Source organism: Anoplophora glabripennis, unplaced genomic scaffold (assembly GCF_000390285.2).
Source record: "Anoplophora glabripennis isolate ALB-LARVAE unplaced genomic scaffold, Agla_2.0 scaffold942, whole genome shotgun sequence".
NCBI lineage: Eukaryota > Metazoa > Arthropoda > Insecta > Coleoptera > Cerambycidae > Anoplophora > Anoplophora glabripennis.
Genome location: NW_019417616.1, coordinates 46906 through 73326, shown reverse-complemented (window position 1 = coordinate 73326; position 26421 = coordinate 46906). Strand labels below are relative to the sequence as shown.

The window sequence follows — 26421 nt, the reverse complement described above, 5'->3', positions numbered from 1 at the left end:
ACGCACTCAAGAACAGGAACCTTCAATCGCACCCCCGAAACCGCATAAGTATAGCAGAGCAAGGAGTGCAGCGCCAAAGATTTGGTCAATCCTCCTTTACTAGGATAAGATAGCTCCAAGCAGCACCCATATTTGGGGCCCTGGGTGTAAACCAGCAACTGGCTCACCTAGCCACCCCTACAAGAGCACTTAGCAAGGACGGATATGATTCTGGATACCATCTCCCATGGTCTATTGCTTCAGCGCGATGCTTTTGCTGTAGCAATAAGAAAATTGGGGGAAAAACAACCTGGTTTGCGACCAGACATACAAGAACTGTTTTTAGGTCCAGAGGCCACTTTTAAATCTCTGTCAGACGATATCCTACAGTATACGTTTTGGAAGGGATCCCACCATCAACTTCTCATCTTTTCTCGGAGGAGCCTCTTGCTGATCTTCTCAAACAACATGGAGGGTTTTTTCGTACCTTCCCCCGTGCCAGGGGCCAGGCACCGGCAAGCCAACAATCACGGTCTACCAAATATACTCAGAAGCCGCTGTTACACCCGCAAGCCGGCACCTCTCGCTTCAGAGCCACCTCCAAAGCGACGAAATCCGACAAATCCGAGCGCTTTTCCACGCCCGGGATGAAGGAACCAATTCAAAGAATGGTAGAACAAGAAATTCTAGAAGCTTCTAAGACAGCTACAGGATTCCTCTCCAAGCTATTCCCTGTACAGAAATCAGATGGGGAAATCGGGCCGATTTTCAACCTTCGAGAGTTAAACAGATACCTTCAACCCAAAAAGTTTCGACTCATAATTCATTTCAAGGTTCCCAGCTTTCTACAAAAAGGGGATTATATGGTAAAATTGGATCTAACACAAGCTTACTTCCATGTTCCTATAAAACCTCAACACCCAAGATTTATCTCCCTTATCAGCGGTGGAAGAGTGCTCCAGATGACTTGCTTACCTTTTGGCTTCTCAAGCGCTCCTCTCACTTTCGCAAGGTTGTCAAATTTGATAGCAAGCCAGCTCCGAAACAGAGGAATAGGAGTCATCGTATACCTCGACGATTTTCTACTGGCAGACCAGGACTCGACTCGCCTCAAGCACCACCTATCCGAGACCATTCATTTTCTGGAAGATCTAGGCTGGTCAATCAATCACGAAAAATCTGTGAAAATTCCGGCTACCACAATAGAATATCTAGGTATTCAGTGGGATACCCTAAACGACGTCGTGTATCTGCCAGCAAAAAAGAAAGCTTCAACGAGGAAAAATTTAGAGAAAGTGGTGAAGCGGGGGTTTGGAGTTGGGCCCTGGGCCCAGTGTCTACTGGGAAAGCTAACCTTCGCTTCCTTCGTAATTCCCCTGGGAAGGCTCCATACCCGTCACATGCAAAGAGCCAGCAACCTCTTGCCGGAATACTAACCAAAGACAATGTTCCCCTTCCCTCAAACAGCATTAGTGGAAGTCCAGTGGTGGCTTCAGAATTTGGTATTTGGTGTATTTATATTCGTAGATTTCATTCGTAAAAATGCCCAAAGCCAAACAGTATAACCTACAAACTACGAAGAATGAGAAAGGAACAGAAATAATTCTATTCAAAGGAAAGTTTACAAAAAAATATAAAGTTGAAAGGCATTTACGAGCTAAGTTGAGGAACCAGCTACAAAAAGAGAAGAATGTTTCTACCAGTAATGACAAAGATATTCCTGTTGATGGAGAGAGAGTAATTGATTTAAAAACCATGGCCAAGAAAATGTTCTGTGAAAAAAATGTAAGGATAAATTTGGCGCCACTTGCGACGATGCCGTTGCGTTTCTGTCGAACTCTTATTTATTCATAAACGAATCAGATGATCGTCGCGAAACTTGGTATACATTAAATTAATAACAATATCTGTGACATATAAAAAAATTGGCGAAATTCATTAGACCAATTCTCTTAAAACTAAGTTTTTATCAGTTTTCCCATAAGCGACCGTGTTAAAATGGCTGAACTTTGAAATTCAATATCTCGAAAACGAAACAGATGAACCTCTTGAAATTTTGACAGGTTTATTATAACAACAATAAGACGTCTGGTCAAAATTTCAAAAAAATTCATTGGAAGGTTTTATCTCTACCGAACGTCCTTAAGTATCTTGATCTTGATAATTGAATTCCTCTCATTTTGCTATATCGATTAAAAAAAATCATCAAAATCGGAGCCATAGAAGCCAAGATATTGAACGCCGAACGCGCGATTTAAATTTCTATAATTCATCCTTGGTTTTGCGGCACAAATGGTCGGCTTGGCGATATTCATTGAATTTTCATAAAAAATTATACAACATATTTATAAAAACACATACGGAAAGTTCTTGAAAAAACCTACTAAATTCAATTTTTATTGCTACATTTTGCATAGTTTTGCAGCAAGCGCTTGTTGACTTTGACACTCTATATCTCGAAACTTATAGGACCGATTTGAACGTTCTTTTTTTCGGTCTTTCCGAGAATTATTTTTTAGTACTTTGGTATATTTTCCAACCCGCAAAACCGCTTCACGAAAGTATTTGTTTATAAAGTCAAAATTTTTCGAACTTTTAAAATCGCTCAAAAAATTATTCAAAAAAAGAACATTAATATTATAACGATTCTATATGATAGTTAACGGGTCCAAGTATGTGTAAAAAAATCAGCACCAATTAAAATGACTAACTTTAACCCCAGCACTCACATAAAAAAATAACGACATTTTGCGCTGAAATTTAGTAACAAATTGTCTCATACCAAAACTATCAGACCGATTTTGATCGGGTTTTGGAATTTCGTTTTGTAATCTTTTAAAGTAGGTACTTGCATCTACATTTATAGTAGAATTGGACAATTTCTTGCCTGTCAGTTGAACGCTTCCAAATTACCTCGATTTTCATTACTTTCTTACGTTGTTTTGGCTATTTAGCAACAAAAATATGATATGCGCAGGTATCAAAACAATTCTATCTTTCAGCAAATTTCATAACAAACAGTTTCATCAGTAATAGTTTTTTCTGTAAATTGCATATTTAAGAAGTTATATTGGAAAATGTCATTTTTGAGTATTTTTGCAGTTATAATTTTTTTCTGCAAATAACACAACTTTTTTCTTGGCGCAACGTTATATTTTTATTGTATATATTATTTTCGACCGATTTTTACTAATATCTAATCTACGTCAAGCAACAGCCATATTTCGAAGGTTTTGAGCTTAATTCTCTTGGACTATATAAAATCTGCTTCGGTGCGCTGCCGTCCGCTTCCGTGCGCCGCGCTCTAGTGAGCGTCAACCTTGAAGCTTTATTTTAAGGAGCCCACTTTCGCACCCTGACCAGCCGCCGATCCTGGGCATCCGAAATCCTGTCTCGTACGTCTTCCAATGTGCCTGCCATGACGGCATGAAAATCATGGTCCAGGGACTCCAAGGACTTGGATTAGTACCCATACACAAATTAAAGCTTCATTTGGCATGACATTTTTTAAATGAAATCTACTGAAAATTATAAAACTGGGAGTGAATAAGGATAGACTCAACGATAGATCAAACAAACGAACTACTGCGTAACATCATTATTGGAGTTATGGGGTTAGGGGGTTGGGGGATTATAGGGTAAGCTATATTCTGTTTGTAGAACCTATCCCGCGATGAGAGATAAAGTCAGACTACTGAGTAACGTAGTTATTGGAGTTATCGGTTATGGGGTTAGAAGGTTTGAGATTGTTGTTTTCGATGCTAAATTAAATTTTATAAAACACATTGAGATAGTTAATATCTGTTTATAAATCTTTAGGTATTATTATACGTTCTTCTCAAGGATTCCGCAGCATACATACTATGAAATTACTTTATGAATTTTTTGTTAGGTCAAAATTGGAATATTCATCAATTATTGTCTGGAGTCCTTTTTTATAGTATAGTTGAATCTTTGGAAAAAGTCAAAAGAAAATTTTTTTAATTTGTTGCATTTAAGCTTGACGAAATAAATCCTGATAGAGGATATCCACATAATGCCCTACTTCATCGTTTTCATTGTAATGAGTAAAAAACACGTAGAATTACACATCAAATTCTCTTTTTACATAAAATACTGAACAACTTAATTGATTCACCTGGTTACTAAATAAAATTCAAATCAAAGTTCCTAGGCTTGCTTCTCGTGAAAATAATATATTTAAGTTACCCACTGTAAGAACTAACGTTATGAATGCATCTCCTTTATATCAGATGATCGTCAACTGTTGCAATGTTGAGGACAGGTTAGATATATTTTTTTGCACTATTAATGAAATTAAAAAGCGGATTCTTTACTGTTAATTTTACGGTTAGTTTTAATACTTTATTTTTGTTTTTATTATTTTATTGATTCGTGTCTATATATATGTATAAGTGTACGTGTGTGCATATGTATTTATATTTTTATGTCTACTATGTATTTATTTATGTGTGATGATTTTATATATTTTATATTTACTATAGTTTTGCTGGTCTAATGTATATTTTTCTGTGTGTATATCTATGTATATTATAATATGTCTACTATATTTTGTGCTGGTATATTGCCATGTTCAATTATTATTATTAATTCCATTTATTGACATATATTTTCGAATGCGTTATGTGTTGTATTACTACATTAGTTTTGTATACTGTAACTGGGCATTTGCGTGTTGGATATGTAGTGAAATAAATAAATAAATAACAAATAAATAAATATAAATAACCTATCCTTTTTGAGCATTTAATTTATGTAGGATGTCTCCATATCGTTTTAACCATAAGTACCAGCAACAAAAGAATTTTAAGGCAAAATGTATTTCTGGAAACGATCATTTGAACTACCTATATTCTTATTTCTGAAAAATGAAGCAGGTCTTGTCAGAAGCAAAAATGATATTTCTGTTTAGTAAAATGTTTTTTAAAACCTGTTTATTGCAAAATTGCAAGTATACACGTTGCATTTTAACCAATTGGATTTACGCATAAAATCAGACTACTTTGAGGGAAAATATTACTATTGTCTTTATTTCAAATCTTATTTACTGCAAGAATAATTGATATTGAAGTGGTTAAGTTCTACGATTAATGACTTTTGGAAATGTTAGCACATGATTTTCAAGATACCTACGGGGTACTAAAAATGAAATTTGTTTTTAATACAGGAAAACGGCTGATGCGATTTTATACAAAAGCATCAACTTTAACTTTTAATTGGTACAGGAAAATATTTTCAATTCTATATAAAATTATGTTTTTGCTACATTTTTGCAACAAGCTATTCTATTTACTGCACGCACATATTGTAGTATTTTATTGTTAAAGTCCATTCTGTTAGAAAAAAATTAACTTTTTACAATTTACAATGTAAAATTCTGAAATTGAAGTTTCCTAACATATAAGAATTAATTTCGTTCGTTGCAAATTTATTATACCGCGTTTATATAACGAAATAATTTCTCATAATTATTATATTGATTGAAAATAAAAATGAATTAATAAATGTATGTGCTTTTTAATTTTATTGTGACAGAGAGTATATGAAAAGTTAGCGATGTATCACTTGAAAATATAATGATGTAACAATAACCTTTAGAAGAAAACAAATATAAAAAGAGGTTAATAATGCCGTAAAAATATAAAGGTTATTATTAATAATTAAAATTGGTATAAAATAGCTGATGGTGATACCAATGTCATCTATTTCAGAATTATTTTGCACAGGAGGTTAGTATCTCTAAAGGCCGAATTTCACTGAGGCTGGTGCTGCCTGACGGGTCCAAAACGTAGTGGAACAAATGAGTATACGCTCATACTAGGTTGGTATACAGGTCTGTTATTTTCAAACGCAATTGGAGGCCTTAATAACAAAACACAAAAAAGTGGTCTGGGCCGTGGATGAGACCAGTGTAACGCATAGTGTCCTGCTAAATCTAAATCTGAAGTCAGAGTTCCTGAATTTATTCGTTTTTTTATCCTAACATCAAGAAACTCTTCTAGAATGCGGTTTTGGAGATTTCAAACCGACTTGAGTAGTCAGTGAATAGAAAAACGTTGGAGGTCATGATATACAGGGTATCTGATATGTATGGATATGTATCCTATACTAAGATAGCTCGAAAAATCATAAGACACAAACGTTTTAGGGTTTTTTAAAATCTATTAAAATAAAGAAAATTTAAGTATACAGGATTAGTCAAAAAGTCACGACGAAACAAAGTTGTTTTTTCTTTAATGGAACACATTAACCCATATTTTAATTTTTCTCGAAATTCTAAACAAAATTCGTATAGCACATCATGTACCTATATTAACCGTTTTCGAGATATCGAACTTTGAAAATAACTGTTTACTACTCTCAATTGTATATATAAAAGAAAAAGGGCCCCAAATTATGGATATTTATTTTGAAAATAACACAAGGTGGGGGATATGGATATGATTTAATTTTATTATTATTTTTTCAGAGAAAATAAAATAGTATAACAGTTCAAGGCACTGGCATTAACAGAAAAAAACACGGCGTGGATAGTCAGCTGGAATCAGTGTCTGGACTTTTTGGAAATAGTGGGGATGCAGCTACTGTTCATGCAAAATCCTCCAGACTGACCTGTGCCCAATACTACTAGCGGATGGAGTATTTGCCACTCTTTTCAAAATATCCTCCTCGGCAGCCACAATTCGGGCAGTTCTTCTAAATTCGTTCGGCTCTTCGAGCATTGCAACGGGGTTCATCATACACAAGAAGCATATCTGTTAGTTCAGCAAAAGTGTATTCCATAATTTTTCTTCACTACCAACAACCAAGATAGGTATTTAAGAACTAATGTTGTTAAATTTTAACTCGAATAAAGGCAGAGCGTTTACAATAAACGCACACACATTGTTAAAAAATTTATTTTTAGAATGGACAAGGACGTAAATTCCGGTATTTTCGGGGTATTTTTAATACTAAGTACTGTATGATATTTTAGAGACAATGTAATTTCTTGTTTTGTTTATGTTATTGTAAGGAAATCAAGGTTCTCGAAAACGAAGCACTTGCGAGCCCATGTTCATAGACTTTTGTCTCTTAAACTCTAAAACACCCGGTATATGATATCTTTTGCTTTAATAATGTTTTCCGTAACACAATTTAATTTTATCTTTAACAAAGTAACATTTAAGAAAGAGCAATGTAAATTTAATTAAAATTTCTGTAACGGAGAAATCGGAATAATTTCCTTATAATTTCTGTAATAAATGTGGATTCCCTGCATATTGAAATTTATGTTCAAATATTACCGTTGGAAGCTTTACTGTGGCATCACGAAGCAATCGATTCTCGGATTCAGATCAGAGGTCATATTTGATTTAAAGGCGTGTTGTCATTATTCTTTCTCATAGAATCTCTTTGAAATGATTACACAAGTTGCAATGTATAATTAATTATATAACTTAACTAGTCGCATCTCATGTGCGTACCATAATAGCTTAACTACTTGACAATACAATAGATAGTTCAGATTTTTACGAGTATGTGTATACCTAAACCAAGTCTATTGCGTTTCTTGTATTGTTTCTAAATACATAAAATAAATTTATTGCAGAATAAAGTAGATAAAGGTATAGTGACGAAACAGAGGTCTGCGAGGTTAAATATCACGTTAAATTTACGAAACAAAAAATGTCTTATTCCCTTTATTGTTAATTATTATTNAAGCCTGTACTGAATAAAAACAGTATTTAAGTAAAAATCTTCTAATTTCAGCTTTGAAACTTTAGTTGTGTAACAGACAGTGGCAACCTATTGTAAAGCCAAAATTCCAGTGAATTACATTTTGATTTTTTAAGTCGGTAGCAGTCCACTCTAATTGTATTACAGCTTCTTGTGTTATACTTATGTATATCTGACTCATGATGAAAGTTGTCAATATGTTTATGTATTTCAATAAGTGTAAAATAAATGTATAGGCAAGGCAAAGGTAAAATGCGTTAAGCAATGAAGTACTGTTGGCAATGCTATCTGCTACTTAAATTGGGTATCACTCTAATTACCTTTTTTTGTATGCAGAAGATTTTGTGTGACTGCCTAGAATTTCCCCACAATGCGACCGCGTAACACAAGCGGGAGTGAAACAGAGCAAAATAGGTGGAAATTAGAGTGTTCTGACTAACTACGGGTTTTAGTTGTCTAATTAGAAAAATGGTACTTGGTAGCGACTTCAACAGATATTCAACATGACCTGTCCAATTCAGGCCATCATAAAGTGTCACACCCAACAGCCTCACACGGTCACCCTTTGTTATCGTTCTGTTGGAAATAAAAAGTTCCTGAGTTTTCTCCACATTAATTTTGGGTATATTAATATTAAACCAATTTTCAGCCTGGTTTTTTAGCAGCTGTTTTTAACTGAAATAAATCCCTATGCGAGACAATTAGGGTAGTATCGTCTGCAAACAGTATACACTTGTTGGGGGACAAAAAATGGTGAATATCATTAATGAAGATCAAAAATAGTATCGGTCCTATAATGGAGCCCTACGGTATACCGTGTTGAATTTTCTCAAATTTAAACGCATCATAGTTTTTAGTAACAACACATTGTTGTCTATCTTGAAGGTAAGCAGTAAAAAATTTCACAGACAAACTTCTTATCCCATAGTGCTCCATTTTAGTTAATAGTAGATCGTGAGGAACGCAGTCGAAGGCCTTCGTGAGATCGCATAGGACAACGGCCGTATGCTCACCCTCCTCAAACCCCCTAACTGCCTCCCTCACGACATGACGCACTGCATCGGATGTAGAATGGTTAGGCCTAAAACCAAACTGACCAGCACACAGAATAGAATTATTTTCCAGAAACTTACATAAGCTTTTTTTAGTAGTCGCTCTATAATTTTACCAAAAATTTGTATAATTGAGATTGGTCGGTAATTGTTTATGACATTCGGATCACCTTTCTTAAATATGGGTATAACTTTTGACAACTTAAAACAACGGGGGAATATTCCCTTTCTAAAGCAAGCATTGATAAGCAAAGTAAGGTGTGGAAGTATAATTTCAATCGTCTCTTTAATTAGTTTAGAATTAAGCTCGTACACGTCAGTACTGACAGAATTTTTCAGTGATTTAACAGCATACAGAACAGTGTCTTCAGTTACTGGTTCTATAAAGAAGGAACCAGCAGGAGAAGGAACACCAGCCAGTGTATTTACATTAGATATATTACCAACTGGTAGTGTTTTTTTATTGAACTAGCTATATTTATGAAATAGTCATTTAATTGATTTTCAGATATTGTAGACAGGTTTACTGACTGAACCTTATTTCTCTCCTGGTTGACAATGTTCCAGCTGGCTTTTTCTTTATTATCGCAGCTTTTTTTGCTGCATTAATAGCAAGTGTATATTCCTTTTTTAGATTGGTATAAATACTATACCAAATAAAAGGGAAAAAGAAAGGGGAAGAAGTAAGAGGAAAAAGAAGCATGATATCTACACACATTAGAATCAACGTATTTTTCTACTTTCATTCTGCTGAACAGTACCTAATACGTTACAACCATTTTTCCTGTGAAAGAAAACCGCATTGAAATTGTTCCATGAATTATAAATACACATATAAGTATCTAGATATCTTCTTAATATTTAGAACTGTTAAGTTGGACAAATGACACTTCAAATTCCGGTAAGTGAATAATACCTATGTTATTTTTAGAGCTGTTTTAGAATTCTCTTTTTCGGGTTTTATGGTAATTGTGACAGGAACAATTTTTTAGAATTATTGTAAATGTATTTGTATTTTTTGTTTGTTTTAATACCTTAACGAATTTTATTAAAAACATTGTTTGTATTTTAGAGCCCTGAGGATGGTGTAAAATAACACCAAAACGTTTTAAAATATAGTGTTCTTTTATTTATTGATCTTTATCCCACTAAAACCTTGACTTGGATAACTAATCAAGATCGCAAAACAGTGGAAACATAATTATAAATACTATAATCTAATGGATTTTTTGAGACATCATATCTTGTTTTAATAACAGAAATATTTTTTCTCATTTCTTTGAGACTATCGTCAGGGATGGGCGTTTACGCGTCGACTTTAATTGTCGACGTCTACGTGTAGACGTCGCGTAGACTATGTAAACAACGTAGACTATGTAGACAATGTAGACAAAGCGGAGTTTGCGCTCTAATTTCAGTTTAATCTAACCTATATTATACTTGCGTTACATTTACGTATGATCTATTTTGTGCTGTACTCAAATTTTTCTGTTTGGCTGTTTTTACATAAACAAAAATGAGCGGACGTAAAGTAAATTTAACAGAAATGTTAAATTTTTGTGAAACACTGCCGATTGTTTTAAATGGAACAACATTATATTATGCAAAATGTAAAAGGCACTTTTCGGATTTAAAAAATACACACTTTGTATATAGTTACTTTCAACATTTCACGATTTAATACAATAGGTACGTATTTTACGTTTCAAATAGTGAAATTTTTATTAAAACAGTTATCAACAATATTATGCTTTATATCTTGCTTCAGTACTTGATCCAGCGTTATTATTAATATAATATTCCTAACCTAATACAGATGCAATATTTCACATTCATTTTCAGTGCGTGTACCCCCATCCCATATACTTACTACAAGTGTACCCTCATTTTTACCAATAATTAAAACAATTTAAATATCGACAGCAACTGTCTTTAATACTAGATGTCATTAGTGTCTAAAATTTGAAATAACTTAGACAAATGTTACATTCATTTGACAGCTGCCTACTTAGAATTGTTTAAATGAGAAAAGGGTTCTCTTTTCAAAATTTGAATGATATACAGGGTGTTTAAAATAGTCGACATCACATAGCTAAGAAAATTACATTTCCATTCATTTATTTTTTCTGACAGCAGATTATTTTTCAAAATTTAAATAATATACAGGGTATTTCGTTTAAAATAAAAACACCTTTTTCTAGTTTTGAGAGTTTCTTAATTGTTGACATTGTCGACATTGTCTACATTGTCGACTCTTCCAAATTAAGTCTTCATCTAGATCATTGTCTACGCGTAGACAATTGCATTGTCTACGTTGACATTGTCTACCCGCCCATCCCTGACTATCGTTAAACCAAATAAAAGAAGATTTATTACTACCAACCTTAATTGGTTTCAAAGGAAATAATTTTTTTTATTAATTCCCGGTAAGTTGAACATAAAAAATCTGAAGCCGAATCAATGTCCATGTGCTCATCAGTAAAAAGGTTCCAATCCACCACCCTCAGCAAATTCTTAAGTTTTTCAAATCCGGATCTTGTGATTTGCCTTCTAAACATCGGTTCATATTATGATGTGTCTACCTTTAAAAATCATGTAAAAACTTTTCCAACTTTTTAATTAATAAAATCTTTTTTCCTCATATGAAATCCTGCGTTTGTCGAGGGGCACCCTATAGTTTAATTAAAGTAATGTAATTAAAAATCTTATTTCTATAGAATCTGACTAATACTTATACATATTAAATAGCATATTTATTGGATAGACTAGTAATATGTACTTGATTTATCTGTTATTCGGAATTATTAGTATTTTGAGGTAAAGATGTTTGGCCTTCTAGGTCGCCGAATTGATTATAGTAAACTTCTCGGACTGGTTCATTTTAGAGCCAAAAATTTCACGAGGATGACAGAGCATCATAGCGGTGATCAGGACGTGATGTTAACACAAGTTTGTGGGGAATTTAAAAAAAACACTCAAAAATGTGTTACAGCCCAGAAACAATTTTGAACGATTGTTGTAAAGTTTTTTTACTGTTCATAAAAATCTAATAAAATCATTTTCAATAATTGAAAAACACTTTTGTTAAGTGGAAAAATATGCTACCAATATTTTCCTTTCTGTAGGGAGATGAAAACGTTTGACAGAATATACGAGTATAAATTGTTAATATTTCTACAAATGTAGAAATGGTTAAAATGTAAATTTTCCGAATTTTTAAACAAAATTTGACACAACATGTAACAGATATATTTTTACTACAACTGTTGGTACGAATTTTTATGACAATATTTTTTCGGTAGGGCAATTTTTCAGTTTTTTATTCTATCCCGTCACGATAGACTTGAGCGGAAATAAAATTATCTTTGCATTTTTAATAAAAACTAAACTTTGAATCTACTTCTTATTGTTTGAACGCAAATACATACAAAACGTGTGCGTGTTTATTTAGAAAATAAATAGATAAATATCTTCAACATTATCATAAGGCTGAAGAATAATATGCATTTGAAAAGTATTTAAATTGCAGTTAGTTACATAGTACATTGGATAATAATTACGCCGACAGGTCGTGCATATATAAATTCCCTTGTTACAAAGCCATCTTCACAGTGACCAATACGATTGTAATATGAAGACATTGGTGAGTCTTAACATGCTTTATTAGATTATTTTCATTTCACTAAACTTCTTAAAAAATGTACTTGCTTTCAATAGTGGCAGTCGGCTAAATTTAGAACTTTTTTGATTAAAAACTAAGATTTGAACAGTTGTATATTTGACAGAATATTACTTATTTAAAAGTGGGAATAGGAATGACAAGGCGATAAATATAGCTTATGTTTAACTTTAGATTTTTTTAGAATTTGAACTATGAAGAAACCTAAATCCTCATACAAAAAAATGGATGTGATACATGCACTTACATGAATAAAATTAACAACTAAAACTAGAAGCCAATATTAGTTACCTTTTAAATAATATTATCACAAATAATAATAATAATAATAATAATAATANATTATCATTATCATTATCATTATCATTATCATTATCATTATCATTATCATTATCATTATCATTATTATTATTATTATTATTATTACTGTGTTTTAATTCAATGTGAAACTATAAAGTGCGAACGGCAGCTCTTGTAACGGTGGCGAAAAAGAAGTGGATCAGTTCCAATCTATTTCAACATAATAGTTATCCAGTTTGAGGAAACTTTACAGGGATAAATAAAATGATAATAAATGGGGCGCCAACCTACAAATAAAATTACTGTTACAGCCCCTATAATAGCTTTCTCACCCTGTTGGTAGGGATTGTAGAATAAAATGAATACTAAAAAAATTTAGATATATATTTCTCACTCCACTTGTCCGCGGAGATAGACAGGGATGTTCTGCAAACTGTCACGGAATAGGTTGGCATAGAGGTAGACAATTTTGAAGTTCGCCAATAGACTTAAATCTCTTCCTTCAGCTACCACAAAGATATACACACAGGTTGATAGGCTTAAAACTTTCTATAATGGGTCGAAGTCAGCTAAAGTGTGGACAGTCACGTCCACCAGACAATATTGATGGTTAAATCAATAAAATCTCTTATTAAATTAATTTAAACAGTCAGATTTAATATCGAAAACTGTTGAACTCTTATCTGCCCAAAAAACTCTTAAATCAATCTTTAACTAAATTACTAAATCTTTAAATATTTAACTAAATCACGAAATAACTAAATCTTTGGATAAATCTTTAATTATTTAAATAAATAACTAAATTACTAAATAATTAAATCTTTAACTGGTATGTTCTAAGAGAAGAAAGAAAATAATATTAGCACATGGTTGTTCAGTATTGAAGGTTAAAATTTATATAACTTAAGTAACTAGACTAGTCACTGAATCAAAGAGACCTCAAATCGTTCCATCTTGGGTTTTATTAGAAAAATCTCATAAAAAGCCCAACCACTACGATTAGTCATTCGAAACGAAATAAATTTCAGACCAGTAATTTGCTACTCCATCACCATGGAACAGGTTCAATAATTAATCAACATTATAGGTCCAAACTTAAGAATCGTCGCGTCGCTTCACTTAGATACGAGTTCTAGATATGATCTAGTAGGCATCGAGTTCACTGATGGAAACTATCAACAGAACCTTCAACACTTGACAACCCAGCGTAACGTAACTATCAGAATTGTTTGCAATTTTATAACAATATTAAAAGGAAATAAGAATAAAAATGTAGTACAGTTAAATTATAAAACTACAGATGGTAACACAATTCGATAGAGTTTTACATTTAGTTTTAAAAATGTGGTGTCTCCAGGATGCATATACAGGTAGTGGTAAAAGTTTACAATGTACAGTTTATCGTATAAGTGCTCTGTGAGATGTTGTATATTATAGCAATGACTTACACAATGTAGTAACAATACAAAATTACACAGGTGGAATGGAAACAAAAATAAAATACATGACATCAAAGTTAAAATAACGAGAACGAACGGACGAATATTATTGTTAAAAACTGTGACATTCACGTTATACAGATAGTGAATGTTACAATATTAAAACTAATCCCACTGATTTCTTCAATTTATAATACATGAGAGCATTGTGTACAAACTGAACTATTTTCAATGAGAATCCACAATATTTTAGAAACTCAACATTCTAGAACTCAATTTCCAATACAACTTCAACTGATATCTAGATTTGTTTTCTAGTTATAGGCGATATTTATTTTTTTGGTAATTTGGGCTACTTTTATATTTGTGTAATATAAGGAGTTAAAGTAAAAGCTGCAATAAACTGCTCAGCATATGTAGAATTTTTAGTGAATATTATATGAAGCTATGAAACAAACTTATATTTTTATAAATGGGAATCGTAAAACATAATTTTCTGTGATTTGCAGTGATGTACATGGTTGACACAAATGGTACCTACCGGTGAATTGTACAGTTAAAAAAATACGTTTTGCAAAAAATGACCTTAGTTCGCCTGTTAGGACATCCCTTTATATTTTCAAAATAAAAATAGAGAAACGACTGTAATTTGAACATTAAAAAATTTATAAAGGTCAAATTTTATACAAATTTTCTTCAAATATAACAACTTTTCAACCATTTTTCGTTAAACGTATATAAATAATGATAGATAAATAACATCCATTATCACTTGCATTCCAACTCAAATGACTGCAACTAATAAGAAAAATATAAGTAGACGTGTGTCATGCAAATTTCTGTCACATATCTTGTTTTATAAGTTCCTTCTTGGAAAAAATTCTAAAACTGAGCTTTTGAGTTTCTTCTGAAGAAAAGATGTATTTCTCTCTAGAAACGTCAGAAAGTTTAAACTAACGATGGATGTAGCAACCAGTCCGGAAACTGCTCAACAATCACAGTTAGTTTTACAAATATGAGCAATACAGAGTTTAATATTTGACCGGGAATACCAATTTTAATCTGACTACGACGTATGATTTCGCTGTTTATTTTTTATATACAGGATGTGTCATTTAACACTCCCGCAAAATGTTCTTTTAAAATACTGTTATATTGGCTTTATTCACACCACATACTAACAAACAATAAATTATAAAAAAAATGAATGATCAACTACAGAAGAAAATTGTATAATGGTAAATCTTATAAGGGGGCAAACATGCATGAACTGTATTTTATCAAATCTTATTAAAAAATGCAGTCACAGGTGGCTCATGTCATTTGTTTAAAATAAAACATGTATGACAGTTGCCATATACTAATTTTCCAATAATTACAGTTTTATCAGCTTGCGTCTACCTTTCAATTTAACTATACTAGTTATAAAATTTACCATTGTATAATTTTCTGTATTTGATCATTTGTTTTTTTTTATAATTTATTGTTTGTTAGTATGTGGTGTGAATAGTCACTATAATAATATTTTAAAAGAATATTTTGTTTTGGTGTGATTTAGATAAAATAATAGATTTTCATATTACATCATATTGAAGTCGACATGTCTCGAAAACAAGTAAATAATGGAAAAAACTTTACAGAAATTACTCAAAATTTAATGATCTTTCAGATTGACTGCATTTCCACGTACCAGGGATAAAAATATCTTTTAGTATCGCCACGCCATCTATACAGAAAGATTTGAAATTCTAACTACAATTTGAAGCTAATTGAGGGACTTAACAACCCCAGTTTGGCACCCCTGTATACAGTTTCTGCTGAACTAAGTAGCATAGTGATGTTATTATACGCGACCCACAACGATTTTCTTTGCGATTTTTCGTGCAGTCATATCCTTTATATGACAACGCATCTTAGGTAATTTAGCACCCATGTTAACTTTATTTCTCAAATTTTATTAAATTATAACCAACTTAAAACAAAAAAAATTGAAAAACTTTGTTCAATTGTATTGATAAAAGTAGTAGTAAGTGTTTTGAGTGTACTTAAAAGCTTTAATAAGACTAGACCTTTTACGTTGCGAAATAAAAAAAGTATAGTCTTTTGTTAAACATGGTAAAGATAAATAAGTAGTTAAGTTTTTCCGAATGATTTATTGCACAAAATTGCAAGAAAAATATATTCTTAATTTTTATGTAAAATCTATTCAGTAGTCTCTTCTATTACCACAGCCGCTTTTGACCAAGAGAATACTTTATTGTGGGAATATTAATGGGGCCGAAAAAGACGCATTTTAAAGGAACATCATGTTAACGTTTTTGACCCTGTTGAAGTCTCGTTAATTCGAGTAAAAGGGTGGTATGGATTTTTTGCTGGTGAGGTGATTGTTCCGTTTTTTTTAATGAGGCTGGAAATGGAGTGACTGTCAATGGAGAACGATATAAAAAGATGGTATGGATTCGGATGATATGGTTCCAGCAGGATGGTGCCATCGGCCATAAGGCACGTGTAACTATTTACTTGTTACGACATACATTTAATGGACGACTCATTGCACGTAACAGTGAAATGACTTGATCAACAAGATCAAGCGATCTTACGCCATGCGACTTTTTCCTGTGGGGATTCTGCTCAAATGAATACCATTCTTGAATTAAAGGCAGAAATTCGGTGTTATCAATTCGGCCGCAGATATTCGAAAGTGTGATACAAATTTTTCTTAAAAAATGTCGAGCATACCAAATAAGTGGTGGAGTACATCTGTCAGATATCCTCTCATAGATAGATAGATAGATGGATGGATGGATGGATGGATGGATGGATGGATGGATGGATGGATGGATGGATGGATGGATGGATGGATGGATGGATGGATGGATGGATGGATGGATGGATGGATGGATGGATGGATGGATGGATGGATGGATGGATGGATGGATGGATGGATGGATGGATGGATGGATGGATGGATGGATGGATGGATGGATGGATGGATGGATGGATGGATGGATGGATGGATGGATGGATGGATGGATGGATGGATGGATGGATGGATGGATGGATGGATGGATGGATGGATGGATGGATGGATGGATGGATGGATGGATGGATGGATGGATGGATGGATGGATGGATGGATGGATGGATGGATGGATGGATGGATGGATGGATGGATGGATGGATGGATGGATGGATGGATGGATGGATGGATGGATGGATGGATGGATGGATGGATGGATGGATGGATGGATGGATGGATGGATGGATGGATGGATGGATGGATGGATGGATGGATGGATGGATGGATGGATGGATGGATGGATGGATGGATGGATGGATGGATGGATGGATGGATGGATGGATGGATGGATGGATGGATGGATGGATGGATGGATGGATGGATGGATGGATGGATGGATGGATGGATGGATGGATGGATGGATGGATGGATGGATGGATGGATGGATGGATGGATGGATGGATGGATGGATGGATGGATGGATGGATGGATGGATGGATGGATGGATGGATGGATGGATGGATGGATGGATGGATGGATGGATGGATGGATGGATGGATGGATGGATGGATGGATGGATGGATGGATGGATGGATGGATGGATGGATGGATGGATGGATGGATGGATGGATGGATGGATGGATGGATGGATGGATGGATGGATGGATGGATGGATGGATGGATGGATGGATGGATGGATGGATGGATGGATGGATGGATGGATGGATGGATGGATGGATGGATGGATGGATGGATGGATGGATGGATGGATGGATGGATGGATGGATGGATGGATGGATGGATGGATGGATGGATGGATGGATGGATGGATGGATGGATGGATGGATGGATGGATGGATGGATGGATGGATGGATGGATGGATGGATGGATGGATGGATGGATGGATGGATGGATGGATGGATGGATGGATGGATGGATGGATGGATGGATGGATGGATGGATGGATGGATGGATGGATGGATGGATGGATGGATGGATGGATGGATGGATGGATGGATGGATGGATGGATGGATGGATGGATGGATGGATGGATGGATGGATGGATGGATGGATGGATGGATGGATGGATGGATGGATGGATGGATGGATGGATGGATGGATGGATGGATGGATGGATGGATGGATGGATGGATGGATGGATGGATGGATGGATGGATGGATGGATGGATGGATGGATGGATGGATGGATGGATGGATGGATGGATGGATGGATGGATGGATGGATGGATGGATGGATGGATGGATGGATGGATGGATGGATGGATGGATGGATGGATGGATGGATGGATGGATGGATGGATGGATGGATGGATGGATGGATGGATGGATGGATGGATGGATGGATGGATGGATGGATGGATGGATGGATGGATGGATGGATGGATGGATGGATGGATGGATGGATGGATGGATGGATGGATGGATGGATGGATGGATGGATGGATGGATGGATGGATGGATGGATGGATGGATGGATGGATGGATGGATGGATGGATGGATGGATGGATGGATGGATGGATGGATGGATGGATGGATGGATGGATGGATGGATGGATGGATGGATGGATGGATGGATGGATGGATGGATGGATGGATGGATGGATGGATGGATGGATGGATGGATGGATGGATGGATGGATGGATGGATGGATGGATGGATGGATGGATGGATGGATGGATGGATGGATGGATGGATGGATGGATGGATGGATGGATGGATGGATGGATGGATGGATGGATGGATGGATGGATGGATGGATGGATGGATGGATGGATGGATGGATGGATGGATGGATGGATGGATGGATGGATGGATGGATGGATGGATGGATGGATGGATGGATGGATGGATGGATGGATGGATGGATGGATGGATGGATGGATGGATGGATGGATGGATGGATGGATGGATGGATGGATGGATGGATGGATGGATGGATGGATGGATGGATGGATGGATGGATGGATGGATGGATGGATGGATGGATGGATGGATGGATGGATGGATGGATGGATGGATGGATGGATGGATGGATGGATGGATGGATGGATGGATGGATGGATGGATGGATGGATGGATGGATGGATGGATGGATGGATGGATGGATGGATGGATGGATGGATGGATGGATGGATGGATGGATGGATGGATGGATGGATGGATGGATGGATGGATGGATGGATGGATGGATGGATGGATGGATGGATGGATGGATGGATGGATGGATGGATGGATGGATGGATGGATGGATGGATGGATGGATGGATGGATGGATGGATGGATGGATGGATGGATGGATGGATGGATGGATGGATGGATGGATGGATGGATGGATGGATGGATGGATGGATGGATGGATGGATGGATGGATGGATGGATGGATGGATGGATGGATGGATGGATGGATGGATGGATGGATGGATGGATGGATGGATGGATGGATGGATGGATGGATGGATGGATGGATGGATGGATGGATGGATGGATGGATGGATGGATGGATGGATGGATGGATGGATGGATGGATGGATGGATGGATGGATGGATGGATGGATGGATGGATGGATGGATGGATGGATGGATGGATGGATGGATGGATGGATGGATGGATGGATGGATGGATGGATGGATGGATGGATGGATGGATGGATGGATGGATGGATGGATGGATGGATGGATGGATGGATGGATGGATGGATGGATGGATGGATGGATGGATGGATGGATGGATGGATGGATGGATGGATGGATGGATGGATGGATGGATGGATGGATGGATGGATGGATGGATGGATGGATGGATGGATGGATGGATGGATGGATGGATGGATGGATGGATGGATGGATGGATGGATGGATGGATGGATGGATGGATGGATGGATGGATGGATGGATGGATGGATGGATGGATGGATGGATGGATGGATGGATGGATGGATGGATGGATGGATGGATGGATGGATGGATGGATGGATGGATGGATGGATGGATGGATGGATGGATGGATGGATGGATGGATGGATGGATGGATGGATGGATGGATGGATGGATGGATGGATGGATGGATGGATGGATGGATGGATGGATGGATGGATGGATGGATGGATGGATGGATGGATGGATGGATGGATGGATGGATGGATGGATGGATGGATGGATGGATGGATGGATGGATGGATGGATGGATGGATGGATGGATGGATGGATGGATGGATGGATGGATGGATGGATGGATGGATGGATGGATGGATGGATGGATGGATGGATGGATGGATGGATGGATGGATGGATGGATGGATGGATGGATGGATGGATGGATGGATGGATGGATGGATGGATGGATGGATGGATGGATGGATGGATGGATGGATGGATGGATGGATGGATGGATGGATGGATGGATGGATGGATGGATGGATGGATGGATGGATGGATGGATGGATGGATGGATGGATGGATGGATGGATGGATGGATGGATGGATGGATGGATGGATGGATGGATGGATGGATGGATGGATGGATGGATGGATGGATGGATGGATGGATGGATGGATGGATGGATGGATGGATGGATGGATGGATGGATGGATGGATGGATGGATGGATGGATGGATGGATGGATGGATGGATGGATGGATGGATGGATGGATGGATGGATGGATGGATGGATGGATGGATGGATGGATGGATGGATGGATGGATGGATGGATGGATGGATGGATGGATGGATGGATGGATGGATGGATGGATGGATGGATGGATGGATGGATGGATGGATGGATGGATGGATGGATGGATGGATGGATGGATGGATGGATGGATGGATGGATGGATGGATGGATGGATGGATGGATGGATGGATGGATGGATGGATGGATGGATGGATGGATGGATGGATGGATGGATGGATGGATGGATGGATGGATGGATGGATGGATGGATGGATGGATGGATGGATGGATGGATGGATGGATGGATGGATGGATGGATGGATGGATGGATGGATGGATGGATGGATGGATGGATGGATGGATGGATGGATGGATGGATGGATGGATGGATGGATGGATGGATGGATGGATGGATGGATGGATGGATGGATGGATGGATGGATGGATGGATGGATGGATGGATGGATGGATGGATGGATGGATGGATGGATGGATGGATGGATGGATGGATGGATGGATGGATGGATGGATGGATGGATGGATGGATGGATGGATGGATGGATGGATGGATGGATGGATGGATGGATGGATGGATGGATGGATGGATGGATGGATGGATGGATGGATGGATGGATGGATGGATGGATGGATGGATGGATGGATGGATGGATGGATGGATGGATGGATGGATGGATGGATGGATGGATGGATGGATGGATGGATGGATGGATGGATGGATGGATGGATGGATGGATGGATGGATGGATGGATGGATGGATGGATGGATGGATGGATGGATGGATGGATGGATGGATGGATGGATGGATGGATGGATGGATGGATGGATGGATGGATGGATGGATGGATGGATGGATGGATGGATGGATGGATGGATGGATGGATGGATGGATGGATGGATGGATGGATGGATGGATGGATGGATGGATGGATGGATGGATGGATGGATGGATGGATGGATGGATGGATGGATGGATGGATGGATGGATGGATGGATGGATGGATGGATGGATGGATGGATGGATGGATGGATGGATGGATGGATGGATGGATGGATGGATGGATGGATGGATGGATGGATGGATGGATGGATGGATGGATGGATGGATGGATGGATGGATGGATGGATGGATGGATGGATGGATGGATGGATGGATGGATGGATGGATGGATGGATGGATGGATGGATGGATGGATGGATGGATGGATGGATGGATGGATGGATGGATGGATGGATGGATGGATGGATGGATGGATGGATGGATGGATGGATGGATGGATGGATGGATGGATGGATGGATGGATGGATGGATGGATGGATGGATGGATGGATGGATGGATGGATGGATGGATGGATGGATGGATGGATGGATGGATGGATGGATGGATGGATGGATGGATGGATGGATGGATGGATGGATGGATGGATGGATGGATGGATGGATGGATGGATGGATGGATGGATGGATGGATGGATGGATGGATGGATGGATGGATGGATGGATGGATGGATGGATGGATGGATGGATGGATGGATGGATGGATGGATGGATGGATGGATGGATGGATGGATGGATGGATGGATGGATGGATGGATGGATGGATGGATGGATGGATGGATGGATGGATGGATGGATGGATGGATGGATGGATGGATGGATGGATGGATGGATGGATGGATGGATGGATGGATGGATGGATGGATGGATGGATGGATGGATGGATGGATGGATGGATGGATGGATGGATGGATGGATGGATGGATGGATGGATGGATGGATGGATGGATGGATGGATGGATGGATGGATGGATGGATGGATGGATGGATGGATGGATGGATGGATGGATGGATGGATGGATGGATGGATGGATGGATGGATGGATGGATGGATGGATGGATGGATGGATGGATGGATGGATGGATGGATGGATGGATGGATGGATGGATGGATGGATGGATGGATGGATGGATGGATGGATGGATGGATGGATGGATGGATGGATGGATGGATGGATGGATGGATGGATGGATGGATGGATGGATGGATGGATGGATGGATGGATGGATGGATGGATGGATGGATGGATGGATGGATGGATGGATGGATGGATGGATGGATGGATGGATGGATGGATGGATGGATGGATGGATGGATGGATGGATGGATGGATGGATGGATGGATGGATGGATGGATGGATGGATGGATGGATGGATGGATGGATGGATGGATGNATAATGATAATGATAATGATAATGATAATGATAATGATAATGATAATGAAAATAAAAAATCTTTTACCCTCTGTAGTACTTTTATGTCACTGAACAGAGTAAAGGTTAAAGTTGTTACATTTGTAACAACTTTTATGCACAATTTTATTTTATACTTTCGCCGTGTTTTATTGATCTATTAGATAATGATCATCTGAAACATCAGCTTGGTATAAAATAAAGAAAAATGGTTATTAATTTTTTGAAAAAAGTTAATTGAGAGAAAATTCATTTCTTGCTATCTTTATGTTATACTTTTTATATATTTTTTTTCTTCTAGGTAATTTTGTGGACACTCATCAACTGTGCTTTTTCTCAAAGTGGTGTCCGTCCATTACGTCAATCTCAACCACCTGGGCAGGCAGCTAATATAATCAGAGAATCCAATGAAGTAAATATTGATGGATCTTATCAATGGAGGTAATTCAGAGTGTCAATATTTAATATTTTTTGTACTGTTGCATATTGACAATCAACAGTGTTATAATTATTTATTCATAAGCGTTTATCTTAAAACTAGCTAACCTATCCTTGAAAAGAGTTAGTAGGCAACCAACTCTGCACGTATACTATTGGAGATGCAAAATTGCTTAATAGAATTAATTTGATGTTTTTCTCGGTCTTTAGCAATGCCATTAAATTAGATTAGGTGTTACCAATATATGTTTTTTATATTCTGCTTAAATGGGGAATTTTGGAGCTAATATAATCAATAAAAAAAATTAAATAATTTTTTCTTACGGACCATTGCTCTTCTATTTCTTAGACACAGGATATCGAAAATAACTTTTTTTTTAATTTAAAAAAAAATACCTACACTTTATTGGAATTGAATTTTGAATTTTGTACAAATAAATTTCTGAGAATGTTATATATACAGGGTGTTTCGCATATGAATAGATACGTAGTAGGTGTACTCAAAATATTGTAGTTTAACCAAAATTATGTATCTATATACAAAGTTGCATTCAGGCGCTGTTACAGACCTTCAAGTTTCGAAAAAATTAATACCTCTGTCACGTTTTAACTTGGAAGTATATCATGGGTATACAATTCAGTTACATTAGAACTTATAAATTGACCGTGAGTTCAATGTCATTGAGATATCGCAAGATGATAACTAGTGGATACCCAGTCTTAACTCACTACGCATTTTCTACTTTGCACAATTTGGAAAAGTTTATCCTCATATTATGTAGAATTCTAAAATTTTTCTTAGTAGTAAGGTATTATAGCATTTTGAATTCGAATGAGTTTTGAGTTAGTACTATATATTTTTGTCAAATAAATATCTCGAAATTAAGTTACCAGCAGCAGCGTGTTTGTTAAGTGGAGTCGACACAATTTTGAAAAATGTGTATGTCACTGGCTCTTCCGTTTGTTTCAATATTGGAAAATAACGTTTCACTACATTTTTTCATTTGAGTGAAGATTTATAAATAATAATTTTCTACTTAACAAATGAAATATAGTTGATAGAAAAAGTAGGTAGACGGTAGCTGACATTGGTATAGTAGTAATTTGATATATTTTTTTATAATATGTAAAAAATATATGCAGAATAACTAATCTCAAAAAAGTGTATTTCGAAATATTGCAGGGAAATATCTCTCTATCTCTAAATTAAAATTAAAAACAACAAAATAAGAGATTAATAAGCTCTTGCATCATAGACAAAAATCGGTTTACTTTTTGATGTTTTACTAGCCCTTCAATTTATAGTACCTACCTTTTTCAAAATATCTTATATAGTGTTCAGTCTGTACATTATTTGTTCTAAGAAAAGAATAAGCCAATAAAGTTCTATTATCGGAACTCCTGTAACAATTTACAACGGTAGGGGCGTGACTTATTTTTTTTTTTATTAAAATGTGTTCATTTCCATTTATTTATTTTAATAAGAAATTACACTGAAAATGCACAGGCGATACACCTACGAAGAAACTCGCCTTCGTAACTGCAAAACACAGTCTCCACTGCAAGCCGTTACGGCGAACGCTACGCCGCCAATGTCTTTCTACCTCGGGTGTCGAATGCGGTTAATTCCAAGAAAGTCGCGAAGGGGTCTTCTTGCAATTCTATCTCAACAAGAATTGTACGGACTGTACAGTAATAATTATTATATCGCTTTATAATATTTATAAATTCAGAGTGTAACTAAAATGCTTGGAAAACTTTAGTGGTGGAATTTGCATCACAAACAGGCATCTGCAAACGTTTCGCTTACATGGTGTTAAAAATTAATGAAAGAATGTAATTTATTTGTGGGAAAACATTTGAGGATGAATAAGTAAATAATATTTTATTTTATTCATAGTGATTGTTTGCAGTATTTTTATAAAATAAATAAATACACAATAAATAATACCAACTGTCTCGATGACGATGCGTCCTAGGAACGTATAACATGAAAGTATGTTATAAACGTGAGTTAAAGAAAAAAATAAACATCGAAAATACACCTAAAGTTTGTCGCATTTATTTTGAAACTGCTCGTATATTCCACAAGTATCTTTCCTTTTTGTACAGGATACTAAAATCAAATTTTAATTTCAATTTCTAGTTTTGAAGCAGACAATGGTATTTCTGCACAGGAATCTGGTCAGATAAAAAACGCAAATTCACAGGATCCTATAGAAGAAGCACAAGGTTCATTTCAATATACTGGTCCTGACGGTGCAGCTATTCAGCTCCAATATGTTGCTAATGAAAATGGTTTTCAACCACAAGGCGCTCATCTTCCTGTTGCTCCACCTATTCCAATAGAAATTCAGCGAGCTTTAGATTGGAATGCTGCACATCCTGAAGAAGAAGAAGGTGGCAGGAATTCTAGGAGACCATGATTTTCTAATTACTTTACTAAATGTTTCTTCTTCGCTTACTCGTGTACTTATTTTTTGTTTGCATTTTAAGTAGGTATTGTACATAATTTTTATTCTCGTTTCTATAAAATGTGATAAAAATATATTTATTTCAGCAGTTAAATTTCAGTAATTGATTTCTTATTCGTATGTTAATTTTAACAATTATTTCTAAAAATGTTTGTATACTAAATCTTTAGAAATCGCAAATGAACTTTGTAGGTAAAAAATATTAAGTTCTAGTTTTCTAAAATTTTTAAGATTATAAATAGCGTAACATATCGAGGAGCTAAAAATTAAGGAACGTCTTTTTTTCAAACTTAACGCTTTTTTACGAGATGTTTCTAGGTGTTATAACATAGG

General features: G+C 36.2%; 1 protein-coding gene across 1 annotated transcript; it reads left to right on the top strand.

Moving 5' to 3' along the window:
- Positions 1 to 12324: 12324 nt before the first annotated feature.
- Positions 12325 to 26162, top strand: LOC108913821 (endocuticle structural glycoprotein SgAbd-8-like). Its single transcript, XM_018719448.1, has 3 exons — positions 12325 to 12414; positions 23478 to 23617; positions 25761 to 26162. Exons 1-3 carry the CDS (start codon positions 12403 to 12405, stop codon positions 26038 to 26040), a joined length of 432 nt encoding a protein of 143 aa, XP_018574964.1. The 5' UTR covers positions 12325 to 12402; the 3' UTR covers positions 26041 to 26162.
- The last annotated feature ends 259 nt before the right edge of the window (positions 26163 to 26421 follow it).

What these genes read in the sequence shown, in the direction of transcription:
- LOC108913821 (XM_018719448.1), top strand. An exon ending in GATGGATCTTATCAATGGAG is followed by an intron (nt 23,618 to 25,760) that starts GTAATTCAGAGT and finishes TTCAATTTCTAG; the next exon opens with TTTTGAAGCAGACAATGGTA.